This window comes from Grampus griseus, assembly GCF_964374135.1.
Source record: "Grampus griseus genome assembly, chromosome: 19".
Taxonomy (NCBI): Eukaryota; Metazoa; Chordata; class Mammalia; order Artiodactyla; family Delphinidae; genus Grampus; species Grampus griseus.
In genome coordinates, this window is record NC_139013.1 from 14,969,340 (window position 1) to 14,987,052 (window position 17,713).

General features: G+C 35.3%; 1 protein-coding gene across 3 annotated transcripts in view; it reads right to left on the reverse strand.

The window, feature by feature from the left end:
• The window catches only part of ZNF260 (zinc finger protein 260), a 37,970-nt gene that overhangs the window by 13,782 nt on the left and 6,475 nt on the right, over positions 1-17,713 (reverse strand). For 2 of the 3 annotated variants that reach the window (XM_082677645.1, XM_082677646.1), the window contains one exon: positions 11,165-14,310. In XM_082677645.1, coding sequence (XP_082533771.1) covers positions 12,603-13,841 — 1,239 coding nt within the window. In that variant the 5' untranslated portion in view covers positions 13,842-14,310 and the 3' untranslated portion in view covers positions 11,165-12,602. Of the gene's footprint in view, positions 1-11,164; positions 14,311-17,713 lie in introns of those variants that run through there. The other variant, XR_014298231.1, reaches the window with a different exon arrangement.

A 17,713-nucleotide genomic window follows, 5' to 3' on the forward strand; every position in this document is an offset into this window, starting at 1 on the left:
TATTATTTTTTAACTTACTGATGTGAGACTACTCATTTAAATACTAGATAATAATTATGATTAACATTTACTCATTGCATACTTATTACCAGGAAAGAGATTTTTTATTGTAGTAAAGTATACATAACACAACATTTACCATTTTAACAATTTTTAAAATTGAAGTATAGTTGATTTATAATATTGTTTAGTTTCAGGTGTACAGCAAGTGATTCAGTTATATATATATATTTTTTCAGATTATTTTTCATTATAGGTTATTATAAGATACTGAATATAATTCCCTGTACTGTAGAGTAAATCTTTGTAATTTATCTATTTTGTGTATAATAGGTTGTATCTGTTAATCCCATACACCCAATTTTTACCCCCCCTTCCCTCTCCCCTTTGGTAATCATAAGTTTGTTTTCTATGTCTGTGAGTCTCTTTCTGTTTTGTATATAGACTCATTTGTATTATTTTTTAGATATAAGTGATATAAAGCATTTGTCTTTCCTCTGTCTGACTTACATCAATAACTATAACATTTTCCAGATCCATCCATGTTGCCTCAAATTGCGATATTTCATTCTTTTTTATGGCTGAGTAATATTCCATTGTATATATATACCACATCTTCTTAGGCCACTTATCTTGTTGATGGGCACTTGGGATATTTTGATGTCTTGGCTATTGTAAACAGTGCTGCTATGAACATTGGGGTGCATGCATCTTTTTGAATTAGAGTTTTCATTTTTCCTGGATATACACCCAGGAGTGGAATTGCTGGATCATATGGTAGTTCTATTTTTAGTTTTTTAAGGAACCTCCATACAGTTTTCCATAGTGGCTGCACCAATTTACATTCCCACCAACAGTGTAGGAGTATTCCCTTTTCTCCATACCCTCTCAAGCATTTATTATTTATAGACCTTACAGATGGCCATTTACAGATGACCATTCTGACTGGTGTGAGGTGGTACTCATTGTGGTTTTGATTTACATTTCTCTAATAATTAGCGATGTTGAGCATCTTTCCATGTCCCTTTTCATGTGGCCTTTAATTAGGCCATCTGTATGTCTTCTTTAGGGAAATGTCTATTTAAGTCTTCTCCCCATTTTTTGTTTGGGTTGTTTGTTTTTTCAATATTGGGTTGTATAAGCTCTTTATATAATTTGGATATTAACCCCTTATCAGTCTCATTGTCTGCAAATATTTTCTCCCAGTCCATAGGTTGTCTTTTCATTTTGTTGATAGTTTCCTTTGCTGTGCAAAAGCTTTTAAGTTTGATTAGGTCCCATTTGTTTATTTTGCCTTTATTTCTTTTACTTTGGAAGACTGATCTAAGAAAATATTGCTATGATTTAGGTCAGAGAATGTTTTGCCTATGTTTTCTTGTAGGAGTTTTATGGTATCACATCTTATGTTTAGGTCTTTAAACCATTTTGAGTTTATTTTTATATGTGCTGTGAGGGAGTGTTCTAATTTCATTGATTTACATGTAGCTGTCCAGCTTTCCCAGCACCACTTGTTGAAGAGACTGTCTTTTCTCCATTATATATTGTTGCCTTCTTTGTCATAGATTGACTGTAGGTGTGTGGGTTTATTTCTGGGCTCTCTGTTCTGTTCCATTTACCTATGTGTCTCTGTGCCAGTGCCATGCTGTTTTGATTACCATAGTTGAGTAGTATTGTCTGAAGTCTGGAAGGGTTATGCCTCCAGCTTTGTTCTTTTTACCTCAGGATTGCTTTGGCAATTCTGGGTCTTTTGTGGTTCCATATAAATTTTAGAATTATTTGCTCTAGATATGTGGAAAATGTCATGGATATTTTGATAGGGATCACATTAAATCTGTAGATTGCTTTGGGTAGTATGGCCACTTTAACGATATTAATTCTTCCAATCCAAGAGCATGGGATATTATTTCCATTTCTTTGAATCATCTCCAATTTCCTTTATCAAAGTTTTATAGTTTTCAGTGTATAGGTCTTTCACTTCCTTGATTATGTTTATTCCTAGGTATTTTTTATGTGATTTTAAACGGAATTTTTTTTTAACTTTCTCCTTCTGATATTTCACTATTAGTGTAAAGAAATGCAACAGATTTCTATATGTTAATCTTGTGTCCTGCTGCCTTGCTGAATTCATTTATTAGTTCTAATAGTTTTTGTGTGGAGACTTTAGGGTTCTCTATATAGAGTATCATGTCATCTGCAAATAGTGACAGTTTTACCCTTCCTTTCTAATTTGGATAACTTTTATTTCTTTTTCTTATCTGATTGCTGTAGCATCCTTGTATTGTTCCTGAATTTAGCAGGAAGGCTTTCAGTTTTCATTGTTGAGTATTATACTTGCTGTGGGTTTGTCATAAATGGCTTTTATTATATTGAGATATGTTCCCTCTATACCCACTTTAGTGAGAGTTTTTCTTGTGAGTGGATGTTTAATTTTGTCAAATGCTTTTTCTTTGTCTACTGAGATGATCAGGTGGTTTTTGTCTTTCCTTTTGTTAATGCCGTATATCACACTGATTGATTGGCATATGTTGAACCAGCCTTGTGACCATGGAGTGAATCCAACTTGATCATGGTGTATGATCCTTTTTATATATTGTTGGATTCGGTTTACTAATATTTTGTTGAGGATTTTTGCAACTATATTCAACAAAGATATTGGCCTCTAATTTTCTTTTTTGATAGTGTCTTTATCTGGTTTGGGTATCAGGTTGATGGTGGCTTCATAGAATGACTTAGGAGTGTTCCCTCCTCTTCAATCTTTTGGAATAGTTTGAGGATAGGCATAAATTCTTCTTGTATGTTTGTTTTTGTTGTTGAGTTGTAGGAATTCTTTATATATTGTGGATACTAATATGTGTGTTGCAAATATTTTCTCCAATTCTTTTCTTTTCACTCTCTCTCTCTTTTTTTTTTGGCTGTATCAGGTCTTAGTTGTGGCATGCGGGATCTTCATTGTGGCATGTGGGATCTTTTGTTGCAGTGCACGGGCTTGTCTTTAGTTGTGGCATGCAGGCTCTAGAGTGCATGGGCTTAGTTGCCCTGCAGCATGTGGGATCTTAGTTCCTCGACCAGGGATCAAACCTGCGTCCTCTGCATTGGAAGGCAGATTCTTAACCACTGGACCACCAAGGAAGTCCCTCTTTTCACCCTCTTGATAGTGACCTTTAATAAACAAGTTTTAAATTTTGATTTAGTCCAATTTATCTATTTTTTCTTTTGTTTGCCTGTGCTTTTGGTATCATATCCAATAACCTATCACCAAATCTGTTGTCACGAAGCTTTCCCCCTATGTTTTCTTGTAAGAGTTTTATGGTTTTAGGTCTTAAGTTTAGGTCTTTTTTCCATTTTGAGTTAATTTTTGTATATGGTTTTTGGTAAGGGCTCAACTTCATTACAACTTGAGCCAGTTTTCCTAGCAACATCTGTTGAAAAGATTGTCTTTTCCCCATTAAATTGTCTTGGCACTTTTGTTAAAAATCAGTTGACAATATACACAAAGGTTTGTTTCTGGGGTCGCTATTATATTCTGTTTGCTCTTTGTCTGTCCAGTGCTGCACTGTTTTGATAACTGTAGCTTTGTAGTAAGTTTTGAAATCAAGATCAGCAAACCCTCTAACTTTGTTCTCTTTTTCAAGATTTCTTTGGCTGTTCAGGCCACTGAAATTTCATATGAATTTTAGGATACGTTTTTCTATTTCCACCAAAGCACCCCTGGGATTTTGATAGGGATTGTATTTAATCTGTATATCACTTGGAGTGGTACTGTCATCTTAACATTATCATCTTCTATTGATGAACATGAGATGTCTTTCCATTTGTTTATGTTTTCTTTAATTTCTTTCAGAAATATTATGTAGCTTTCACCATACAAACCTTTGATCTCCTTGGTTAATTTATTCCTAAGTAGTTTATTCTTTTTGATGCAAAATAGTTGCAAGTGGAATGGATGCTATTGTAAATGGAATTGTTTTTATAATTTGCATGGGGAGGGGTTTTCTCATTGTTAATGTATAGGAATGAAATTGATTTTTTGCATGTTGATTTTGTATCCAGCAACTTTGCTGAATTCATTTATTAGCTCTAATATTTTTTGTGGAATCCTTAGGGTTTTCTATGTAAAAGATTGTGTCAGAGAATAGAGATAACCTTACTTCTTGCTTTCCAATTTAAATGCATTTTCTTTTTCTTGCCTAAGTGGTCTGGGTAGACCTTCCAATACTATGTTGAACAGAAATGGTGAATGCAAACTTCCTTCTCTTGTTGCTGACCTTAAGGGAAAAATTTTCAGTCTTTCAACATTGTATCATGTTATCTATGGGTTTTTCATATATGGCTTTATCATGTTGAGGAGGCTTCTTCTATTATTAATTTGTTGAGTGTTTCTTTTATCATGAGTGGGTGTTGGATTTTGTTAAATGCAGTGTGTTACATTAATTGATGTGTGCTGAACTATCCTTGAACATGCTGAATCATCCAGGAATACATCCCACTTGGTCATGGTGTATAATCCTTTTTATATGTTGTTGATTTAATATGCTATAGATATATCCTTATGGTTACCATGGGTATTACATATAACATCCTAAATGTTATAACAATCTAACTTGAATTAATACCAACTTATTTACAGCCACATAACAAAATTCTTCTCCTATACAATTCTGTTCTCCCTTTGTTATTAATGTCAAAATGTGGCATCTGGGGGCTTCCCTGGTGGCGCAGTTGTTGGGAGTCTGCCTGCCAATGCAGGGGACATGGGCTCGCACCCTGGTCTGGGAAGATCCCACATGCCGCGGAGCAATTGGGTCCGTGAGCCACAATTACTGAGCCTGCACATCTGGAGCCTGTGCTCCGCAACAAGAGAGGCCGCAATAGTGAGAAGCCCATGCCCCACGATGAAGAGTGGCCCCCGATTGCCACAACTAGAGAAAGCCCTCGCACAGAAACAAAGACCCAACACAGCCATAAATTAATTAATTAATTAATTTTAAAAAATGTTGCACCTGTATATAATGTGTGCCCAATAACATAGATTTGTAAATATTTTTATCTATTTGTCTTGTAAATTCTGTAGAAAATAAAAAGTGGAGTTACAAACCAAAATTATGAAAATATTTGCCCATGTATTTTACTCTACTGGAGTAGAGTTTCTTCATATACTGTATATCTTCAACCTGAAGGACTCCCTTTAGCATTTATCATAGGCCATCTGGCCTCTAAGGTTTTGGTGAGAAATTGAGTGACAGTCTTATTCAGGATCTGTTGTATTCAATGAGTCACTTTTCTCTTGTTGCTTTCAAGTGTCTCTGTCTTTGGCTTTTGAAAATTTGACTACATTATTTCTCAGTCTGGGTCTATTTGGGTTTATCCTACCTGGGGATTGTTGAGCTTCTTGTAAATTCATGTCTTTTTAAAAAAATATTTATTTATTTATTTATTTATGGCTGCATTGGGTCTTCGTTGCTGTGCGTGGGCTTTCTCTAGTTGTGGCAAGTGGGGGCTACTCTTCATTGTGGTATGTGGGCTTCTCATTGCAGTGGCTTCTCTTGTTGTGGAGCATGGGCTCTTGGCACATGGGCTTCAGTAGCTGGGGCTTGTGGGCTCTAGAGCGCAGGCTCAGTAGTTGTGGCACATGGGCTTAGTTGCTCTGAGGCATGTGGGATCTTCCTGGACCATGGCTTGAACCCATGTCCCCTTCATTGGCAGGTGGATTCTTAACCACTGTGCCACCAGGGAAGCCCCAGATTCATGTCTTTTATCAAATTTTTAAAGTCTGGGGCCACTATTCATTCAAATAACCTCTCTACCCCTTCTCTATCTCTTCTGTTTCTGGGACTCCATAATGCATATGTTGATCTGCTGCAAGTCCCTTATGCACTTTTCTTCATTTGGGTTTCTATTTGCCTCTTACACTGAATATAAAATAATATATTATTTAATATATTCAAGTTTGCTGATTTTTTTTTTTGTCTAATCATGTCCACTGTTGAACCCCTCTAGTAAATTTTTCACATCAATTATTGTATATTGTAGCTCCAGAATTTGTTTGGTTCCATTTTATAATTTCTGATTGTTGATATTCTCATTTTATTCATGTGATTTTCCTGGTTTCCTTTAGTTATTTGTCCATATTGTCACTTAGCTCTTTGACCATATTTAAGACAATTGTTTAAAAATCTTCGCCTAGTAGGTCCATGACTGGGCTTCCTCAAGGACAGTTCCTGTCAATTAACTTTGTTCCTTTTCATGAGTCATATTTCCTGTTTCTTCATGTGCTTTATGTTTTGTATTGTAAATTGGACACTATTAAAAAGTGTTAATTCTGGAAATCAGATTTTCCCCCTTCCCCAGTTTCAATGTTTTTGATTGTTAAAAGCTGTGGTAATCTGATACTTTTTCTAATTATTTTTGCATAGACTGTTTCTTACATGCATGATAACTTAAAAGTCATTTTCTGTTTTTTAAAAATATTTATTTATTTATTTGCCTGTGCTGGGTCTTTGTTGTGGCATGTGGGATCTTTAGTTGTGGCATGTGGAATCATTTTTTTTAAGTTGCTGCATGCGGACTCTTAGAGTCTTAACCACTAGACCACCAGGCAAGTCCCTAAAAGCCTTTTTCTTTAGTTCATTTTGTGTATATCTGCTTGTAACTGTTTTGACAGAGATTTTCTTGAATGCCAGAAGCTGAAACAAACAACACACGAACACACACACACAAGAGAACAGCCACCTTCCCTAGTCTTTGCAGGTTGGTTCTGTGCTGGGTCATTCCTTCACCATTTAGCTAGAATTGCTCTGAGCCTAGGTATCACCCCAAGGTGAAATCTTGTCTTCTCAAGATTAAGTAAGACTTCTTGGCATGCTTCTTGTGTGGACATGTATATATCTTTTTTTTTTTTTTTTTTTTTTTTTTTGCTGCACCGTGTGGCATATGGGAACATAGTTCCCTGAACAGGGAGCAAACCCGCACCCCCTGCAGTGGAAGCGGAGTCTTAACCACTGGATCACCAGGGAAGTCCCTGTGTGGACATGTGTATGTCTTAGTAAAGTCCCCCCATATACATCTGCTTTTGAATGTCTTAATTTCCCAGAGTTTTACCCTAGCTTTTCCTCCAGGCCATAGTTTGTGTCCCCACCAATATCTCTTGCCCCAGGCATTCCACCTTGAAGGTTTTATGAGCAGTGCATGCTCATTTCCCCACCTGCATTCTGAGTAATGTGAAACAGTAATGTGCCTTGCATCAGTCCTTCAAGTATCCTCAAGATAGGTTAGAACAGAGATACACAATAATTTGCAAACATGGTCTGCTCTGCTCCCTCAAGTTTGAGGAGAAACTGGGTTGCCACCAGGTCAAGACCAAGATCACTGTTGTGCTGGGGTGGGGTGGGGAAAGAGTAAACATGCTACAAAACATTACTAACATTTTGAAGATGGCTTTTCTTAATTGAGCATTTTCTTGTTTCAAAAAAACCTTTGACTGTTTCTCAGAGGTACTACAAAGTTGGTTCAGAAAGCTTCTGGGTTTTTTTTGTTGTTGTTTTTCAGTTTCTATGGGAAAACAATAGCTTGGAGCTTCCTAGTTCAACATTTTGGTAACGTCATTTGCAGGAACTGTATTTTTCACATATTTCCCATTCCAACAATTTTTATTTTAAAATGAAGAAATTGGGACTTAGGAAGTTTTACAAATTGCCAAAAATTACAGAGCTTGTTAATGGAGTTGGGATTATACTCTTCTAATGAGAAGTGGCTTTGTCTTATTTACCATATATTGGGAGCTCATAGCATCTGACAAGATGTTTACCTCATATTTAACTGGCTGGGGTAGAATTAAGCAGGAAGGGGACTGTCTTAGCTTGAGCTGCTATAACAAAATACCATAGACTGAGTGGCTTAAACAACAGACATTTATTTCTCACAGTTCTAGAGGCTAAGAAGTCCCAATAGCAAAGTGCTGGCAGATTTGGTGAAGGTCCATTTCCTGGGTTGTAGACAGCTGCTGTCTCACTGTGTGCTTGGTGCATACACGAGGCATTCCTTATAAGGGCAATACTCCCATCATAAGTGTGCCACCTAATCTAAAACTAATTAATCTCCCTAAGGCCCCATCTCCAAATACCATCACATTGCAGATTAGGGCTTCCACACATGAATTCTTGGATGGGGTGGAGGGGGAATTTCCTTATTCACCGAAAAGAAACTTTAATATAATGGTATTAAGCAGCGATGGGCTTCAAATTACTTTGTTCAGAATCCTCATGCTGAAGGACGTGAATCACAATTTGAACAAATGCAAAGGCATACTATGTTTTGGGACAGAAAGACAGTATCATAAATGTCATTTCTCCCAAAGTAAGTGTATAAATTTAGTGTAATTCCAATTAGAATATCAAAGCGTTTTTGTAATTTGAGAAAACTATCTTAATTTATATAGAAAGAAAATTAACTTAGATTAGCCAATAAAACTGAAAAACAGGGAGTGGGGGACTTGCTGTAATACTTAGTATCAAAATACAATAAGGCTAATATGTTATCAATTAATATGGTGTTAGTATAGGAATAGAAAAACAGATTAATGAAGTAAGAGAATATAGAAATAGGTCTTGGTATAAATCAAAATATAAGGCAGTTTAAGTTGAATGAAGAAAAGATCATATGGTTAAAGGATTACATAGCAAAGTTTTAGTTGAGTAGGAAAAGTGTGGTATCAGTAAAGGATTAAGAACAGGTCTTTCCCACTGATTCATCTCTGGAAAAATGACTTTAGATTTGCCTTTCTACCAGTTTCCTTGAAGAAAACACCACTGTAAATCTCTCATCTGTAGCCTGTATCTGGATGGGGCAAACTGTTAACTGGCATGTAGACATTGACAGCCTATATAAGTAAGGCATCACAAGTCTTGGGAAACCAAGGCAGTGGCTTCTCTGTGCTTAAATGATTATCATTGTTACAAGTGAGTGTGCCCCATGTGATGGTGGCACACTGTGCAGATGCCCTGGTTGATTATTATAAAATATGCTGGATGAGAATGTTAATGTTTCCCAGTGCTGAGGTGAACCACGCCCATTTTGATCTTTTCTCCTCTGTGCAGTGCTGAAGCAGTGGAAGCTGTGCTTGCTTGGATAGTTGCAGGCTGTTGATGAACATGCTGTGAAGACATTTTTTTGTCAGGACAAATCTAATAATAAACTTAATGCCAGGTTAAATCTTATTCTGCTCTCCCTCTCTCTTTTTTTGATTGCTAGTTCAAATCTGTGATTGCTTCTGGTGGACATGCAGGTGTCAGAGCTGTGTGACTTGCTGATAAACTGGCTGCTGGATTATTTTAACAAATTGTGCTTGTATAACTGGCAACCCATCTGGAAGAAAAGAAAATGAACCCTCATATATGACATTAAAAATTCAATTCTAGATGGATTAAATATTAATATATTGCAAAAAGGAAATAGACAATTTATAAGAAAACCTAAGAAATAACATATATAATCTAGAGATTAAAATATCTCTATAACCAATCCATAAACTTCCTAATGTCTAATACATGTAGAAGTCTTCAAAACTGACAAAAAGATAAATAATCCTATAGGAAAATAGGCTAATATGAAAATTTACAAAGAAGCAAATCTAGGAAATGGTGAGGTTTATACTCATCAGACAAACATGAATTTTAGTATAATACCACCTATTGCATGGCTGGAGGAAACTTGTCTTTTTGAAAATAACTGATTGCATCTTAAAATTTTAAAATAGCACATATCCTTTGATCTAGCAGTCTCTTGCCTATAATCTATCCCCCAGAAATAAAAATAAAAGGTAAGGGCCAATATAAGGGTGTTTACTATAGTATTGTTTGTGATGGCAAATAACTAGCAACAAGTTGAATTAGTAGGGGGATGGCTGAATAAATTTATAGCACACAATATCACTGAATACTGTGCAGCAACTGCTTATCTTACTCTATCTGACCATTATAATCATTATTGTTGCTAGGCCTTGGCACTGACCAGCTATAGGCAGCAAAAGGTAATCCTCCTTATTTGGTCTGGATTAGAGTTCCTAGTTGCTCTGGTGATTTCAAAGCTGCACCAGCACAAAGGGATAACACTTAAGGAATATGAGAGAATGCTTAATGAGAAATGGAAGAAAAGAGAGGATAATTTAGATTCACATAGATATACATGTATCTTATTTGGATACCTTACCTCACAAAGTCAACCTATGGCATTTATAATCTTATCTCAAGACCAACCTTCAAATATGCTAATAATAAGCCATGCAGTGCTATAGTTATAGTAGCATAGTATTATTCTGGGTTTAAAAGAAATTGATATATTTGAAAGCAGCCTAAGGTTTGTGTTACATACTCATTTTTTATCACTATTCAAAAACAGCACTAAATGCTTTCTATATGTCAAGTTATTGTGGAAAGGAATCAAAAATCCTCATAAAGATTTGCTTTTAATAAAAGAATTCTGTTTAGGTCTGAGATCTCCCTTTTCAGTGCCATTTTCCTGAAGGAAACAAACAAACTAGAGGTGGGGGAAATTGATTGACTGTGGCAGGTTAGAGAAAAAAAATAGTCTGAGTTTAAAACTCAAGCTGAAATGCAAGAGTTGATGTTTTACTCAATGGCATACAAAAAAATGTAAGAGTGACATGTTTTCCTCATTTAAAAAATGTCAAATTTCTAATGCCAATACTGGTTACGTGGACTATTAAAATTTCTGATAAATGTTTCTGAAAAACTAATTATCTCTAACAAGTTTGTGCATGTATTACTAAGTGATATGACCCTTAAATGTATGTGATTCAATCACCTGTTGCAAAATCATGCTATAATCTACTGTGGTCTCAGTAGAGACCACACAGAGATTAATGATATGATATTTGAGAGTAAATTTAAATAACTAGATTTGTTACCATTCCAATTTTTAAAATTCATATTTTATCATAAAGATATGATTGTAGAAATATCTTCTGTAAAATATCTGCATCTAAGTGGGAATGTGAATCCACTATAACATGTACTCCATATAGTTTCCCTACTCCTATCCCTATCTTTTTTAATTTTCAGAAGTTTAAAAGAAACAGCATAAACAACAGAATAAACTCATATACTATTACAATTCAGAATTAACTAATATTTTGTTTTATTTACTTGGAATCTTTATTTCTTTTTAATGAGATAGATATTTAGATACAAAACTGAAGTATCCTTTAACTACTATGTTTGGCCCCATTTCCCTTCTACTGCCTTTCTTTTTAGAGACAACCACTTTTGGGAATTGAGTGTGTATTCTTCCAATCCATTCTTCATAGTTTTACATAAAAATGTTCACCATAACCAATGCTTTAATACTAGTGTTGGTTAGTGTTGATTTAATTCAAATTCATACAGGTATAATTATAATATATTCACTTCATTTGTTTTCACTCTACATGATTTTCATATCTTTCTCTATTAATACATATAGATTTAATTTGTTAAACTTAACTACTAGAGAATATTATACAGTGTGACTGCATCACATTTTATTCATCCATTTCAAAAGTGACAGACATTTGTTTCCAATATTTTGCTAATATAACTCATGCTGCAATGAACATAAAGGTGCAGGACTCCCTGGGTACATGTATCAGTTTCTTCACTATATGTGTGTATACTCAAGAGTGGGTATTCTGGAATCTGTTTTCGAAATTCTTTCCTACCCTGAGGTTTGAAAAAATTCTCCTATAAAATTCTTATATTACTAAGTTTTGCTCTTTGCATTCTAATCTTCACAACACTTTTGGATTTTTAAATAAATACTTTAATGTATAACAACAGCAAAGATCTAATATTTTTCCATATGAAGAGTCAATTACCCTGAGACCATTTTTTAAATCATCCAGATTTTCCTACCAACTTGTGATTACCACCTCTATCAATTGCTAATTCCCCATAAAGATATGCATATGTTTCTGGATATAATATTCTGTCACAATCTTTGTTTCTATTACTGCATCAAGAGCAAATAATTTTGATGACTATACATGTAGCAAAACATGTAACAAAAAAATGACAATTTTGGGCTTCCCTGGTGGCACAGTGGTTGAGAGTCCGCCTGCCGAGGCAGGCGACACGGGTTCGTGCCCCGGTCCGGGAAGATCCCACATGCCGCGGAGCGGCTAGGCCCATGAGCCATGGCCGTTGAGCCTGCGCGTCCGGAGCCTGTGCTCTGCAACAGGAGAGGCCCACATACCGAAAAAAAAAAAGACAATTTTGTCTCTTAATTTCACATCTTAATACCTTGCATATCTTTGTCTGAATGCATCAAGTAGGCCTTCCAGAACCATGTTGATTAGTGTCCATGACTGGATCCTTACTTTAATGAGAATGCTCCTAAAAGTACAGCAGGAACAATGTTTGTTGTGGGGGTCTTGGGGGTGTAGTTTTTCATGATACTGTGATAGTTATTAAATTCTCAGTATATTACATTTTGAGCTGTTGCTGAAGGATTTTCCACATTCATGTGACTTTACTGTAAAATGAATTTTCTGATATACTGTTTAATACGAATTCTCTTGAAGGTGTTCCCAAATTCAGGGCATTCATAGAGTTTTAATGAGTATGAATTCTCTGGTGTCTAATATGATGTGACTTCTGGCTAAAAGCTTTTCCACATTCATTACACTGATAAGGTTTTTCTCCAGTGTGGATTCTCATATGCAGAGCAAGAGTTGAGAACTGAGAGAAGGCTTTCCCACATTCATTACAACCATAGGGCTTCTCACCTGTATGGCTTCTCATATGCACAGTAAGAGATGAGCTTTGACAGAAGGCTTTCCCACATATTTTACATTCATAAGGCTTATCACCTGTATGAATTCTCACATGTACAATGAGAGACGTGATTCGAGAGAAGGCTTTTCCACATTTATTACATTCATAGGGTTTCTCTCCTGTATGAATATTGTGATGTTTAATGAGGTACTGCTTCTGCCTAAAGATTGTTCCACATTCATTACATTTATAGGGTTTCTCTCCAATATGAATTTTCTCATGCTCAGTGAGGTTTGATTTCCCACTGAAGGCTTTTCCACATTCCTTACATATATAAGGTTTCTCTCCTGTATGACTTCTCTGGTGTCTAATGAGGCTTGACTTCTGAATGAAAGCTTTCCCACACCCTTTACATTCATAAGGTTTCTCGCCAGTATGAATTCTTTGATGGATAATGAGGTTTTCCTTCTGGCTAAAGGCTTTTCCACACTCATTACATTTAAAGGGTTTCTTTCCACTATGGATATTCTGATGTTTAACGAGGTATTGCTTCTGGCTGAAGGCTCTTCCACATTGATTACATTCAAATGGTTTCTCTCCTGTATGAATTTTCTCATGCTCAGAGAGATATGATTTTCCATTGAAGGCTTTGCCACATTCCTTACATACATAGGGTTTGTTTCCAATATGATTTCTCTGGTGTTTAATAAGGCTTGGCATCTGAATAGAAGCTTTCCCACATTCATAAGTTTTCTCTCCAGTATGATGTTTTTGATGAGTAAGCAAGTTTCCCTTCTGGCTGAAGGCTTTTCCACATTTATTACATTTATATGGTTTCTTTCCTGTATGACTTCTCAAATGTAGAGTAAGGGATGAGACTCGAGAGAATTCTTTACCACATTCATTACATTCATGTGATTTCTCTCCAGTATGCATTTTCTTATGCTCTATGAGGTTTTGCTTCAGGTTAAATGTTTTTCCACAGTCATTACATTCATAAGGTTTCTCTCCAGCATGAATTTGATCATGCTGAAGGAGATCTGATTCAGGCTGAAGGCTTTCCAACATTCTTATCATGCACAGATACCTTCTCCAACAAGAATTCCTTAGTATCTCTTGACATGTGACATGGATGAAAGCTTTTCCACATTCAGTAAATTCATATGGTTTCTCTCCAATAGTAATTCTCAGCTATCTAACAAAGTTGAATATATGATGAAAAACTTTTCACATTGGTTATCCTGTGATTAGCTGATTACAAATTGGGATGAAATATAGCATCCTCATTATATTCTTAATGGTTCTTGCTTAGACAGCTTCTCTCATATTTAAGTGTAAATTAAATGTTCCAAACTCGTTTAAACTGAGTCCCATACACAGAGGAGTTGTCTTAAAGAATCAATGTCTGTACTCAGAGGAAATACTTTTCTGCTACCTAGGTTTTCTGAGTTTTTCTTTAGCTGTGCTTTCACGGAGAAGGATGAGACTTAACCCACAAGTCTTTCCTGTTGTGTCTTTATTTACTTATAAATTTCCCAGGCCTTTTCTAAAAAGGAGTACAAAAAAAAATCATCATTGAAAAGAGTTAATAACTGTAAAATATTTAATGCCTGGCATGTAGTAAACATTCAATAAAGTAGCTATCATCATCATCAATATCACACTTGTAAATTTTCCCACTATTTTTAATAAAATTTCAAAAATATGCAATTTAAAAATAGACTCTTTATTTCAAACCTAACCTACCAGTATAAAAGAAAGCTCAAATGCAAATAACATCCATGGGTGCATGTAGCTTAAACTGCTTTTAAATGAAACAATGTATACTTTATAAATCAGTAAAGTAAGGGAAAACATAAAGAACAGGTGACAAACAGGATGAAAGACAAACACATAACATTTGGAAAGCCTAGGATGAAGGGATAAAAAATAAAATGAATAGGAGTATTAATAAGGGCTATGTGGTTAAATAAGACATTTATTTCTACATTTTCCTGAAACTCCATTAAAATGACAATAGGGGATGAAGGGCATTACTCATAAAATCTAAAAGGTTGAGGAGACAACAGTGAATGAAAGTATTAGGAAATTTTGAAAGGAAAGCAAATAAAGGACTGTAAATTAACAGCAGAACTGAGTGACTTAAATAAAATGCTAGCAGATGAGGATGCCACTTAGAAGCAAGGTAATCTGTGACACAGCTGTCAACAGAAAGGCACTATAACTGGAGACATTGCATGAGAGTGGAAGGTGGGGCTTATAAAATGAAAGGAGCAGCTGATACACCCAATTCTCCTAACTGGAAAGAAATAGGAATTTATTATCCAGACAAAGTACAACTGCGAAACTCCAAATTTAGTGATGACAGGGAAAGTAGATGAGAGTACCATACTGAAAGAAGTGGATGAGTAAAAGTTTATATATAGTATTGGCTCCCAACTTCTTTCTTCTGCTAGACTCTAAGAATGCTGGTAGTTGTTAGATAATGGAAGCGTTCTTGTTTGAAAAAATGAGAAGATCATGAGAACACCTACAGATACTGACATTTGGAGTCATATAAAAGACTTAGATATCTGACTGAGTGCTGCACAGTGAAGCCCACCATTTTACAAGACCCACCCATGGACACAGAGATTACAATAATCTTTCTGGTACCTCAATGTATTAATGTAGAGTTAAAGATCACAAAAATTGGACAAAAGCCATAATGTGAAAGATCAAACAAATAGGAAAAAACAAGGCAAGGAACAGAAGAGCACATACATACAACATATAATTAGTATCACAGAAAGCTAAGAGATTATATAGCAATGAAATATTAACAGGATTCTATAAATAAGTGCTTTTGGCAATAAACAGTATGATGCTAACCTTAAAAATTCAATAGGTTGGGAAACAAAATACAGAAGATCTCCCAGAATAAAAAAATTTAAAAAAAAAAAAGGAAGGAAGGGAGAAAGGAATAAAGAAAGAGAGTAATGACTGGGAAATTAGTAGTTTAGTGGAGGAATCCAGGAGGTTCAAGAGAAAATATGAAGCACCAGAGAAAGGAGTTTCAGAGAAAATATGAATGCAGGAAATTTTCTGAACCCCATCTTTCATATTAGCATGTTGATAATGATTAAATTGATTACATTTAAAATAGGTAAAATAGCTGTATAAAATATGGGAATAAACACCAACAGACACAGTCAAATGAGTTGAAAGTGGCTGTCTATGTGGAACAAAAACTGTGGGTGAGGAAGAATGGAGCAAGCATAGTTATAATCCTATTTGACTTTTAAAAGCCCCTATTTGTTATACTTACAGAGATCTTGAAGACTTGAGCCTTTTAACTTGACTCAGTCTATAATTGTATAATAACTATAGACAGTGCTCTTTTTATCTACTTACAACTGAGTTTCACATGAGCTAAACAGCAAAGTACACATATATTTAATGGGAAAGAAAATATGCCAGAAAATAGCCATTTTTACTTCCAAATCTGATTTTGATCTCTATTTTGATTATTGATACTATCGTTTCTTGATACAGAAACTGTCATTGTCATCAAATTCAATTTTCATTTATTTTTCTCCTTTCATTATGCCTGATATACTGGCACCCAAGCCCTTTTCTTGTCAAGAGCCCTTTCCTTGGCCTCTCTCTAAATCCTTTCTTTTATAACTGTTTTCCATCCACTCACTGCAAACCTTGGACATTATCCTGATCTATCTGTCTTAAAATTATATCCTCATTTTCTTATAAATCATTTCAAGAACTGATTAGTAATATGCTGCCACTCATATCAGTGCTATAATTTCCATAACTAGAAAAAAATACCTCAACCTTCACTGCATACCATAAGCAAAAATTCACTCAAAATCAATTATAGACCTCAGCATAAGCATTAAAACTATTAATAAAAAACTATTAATATAAAAGAAAAAGTGGTAGACTTCATCAAAATTTAAAACTAATTAATGCCCTTCAAAAAACACAGTTAAGGACTTCCCTGGTGGCACAGTGGTTAAGAATCCACCTCCCAATGCAGGGGACACGGGTTCAAGCCCTAGTCCAGGAAGCTCCCACATGCCATGGAGCAACTAAGCCCGTGCACCACAACTACTGAGCCTGCGTGCCACAACTACTGAAGTCTGCGCACCTAGAGCCTATGCTCTGCAACGAGAAGCTACCGCATTGAGAAGCCCGCACACTGTGATGAAGAGTAGCCCCTGCTCGATGCAACTAAAGAAAGCCTGCATACAGCAAGGAAGACCCAACGCAGCCAAAAAAATTTTAATTAATTAATTAATTAAAGAAAAGAAAAAAAAAAACACAGTTAAGAAAACAAAAAGGAAAGCCATAGACTGGGAGAAACTAATAAAGGGCTTGTATCCAGAATATATAGAACTCTTGAAACACAATAATAAAAAGATAAACAATTTAGTTTTTTAAATGGGAGAAAGACTAGGGTAGACATTTCACAAAATAAAATATTTGTGCTCAAGAATGCAGACAAGAAGGATAGAAAACTGGCCTTTCTGCCAATAAGCTTCAATGTATGTCTCAGACATCAAAGCAAAAAATACAAATCTAACAGAGTATATACTTAAGATCCAAGTTGCTCTGGAAGGTACAATATAAGATGGAGATACAGAGATTAGAGAGATTGGGCTAGAAGTGAGAGACAGTTTAATAAAAATGAAGTTCAAAGTTGAACAGTGGATAGGATTTTGATAGATGGATCACTGCACAATCAACGGCAAAGATGCAAAGAATTTCATACTATGAAGGGGGAGGTGAGAACAGTGCAACTGTTACTATTTAAAGCTAGAATAATAATCATAATCACCAATTGTGCAGTGAAGGGAAGAGGGAGACTGAAAATATTTATTGTAAAATGTATAAAATATACATCACTCCTGGTAACAGACAGTAAATAGATATTATCTCAAATCAAAGATGAA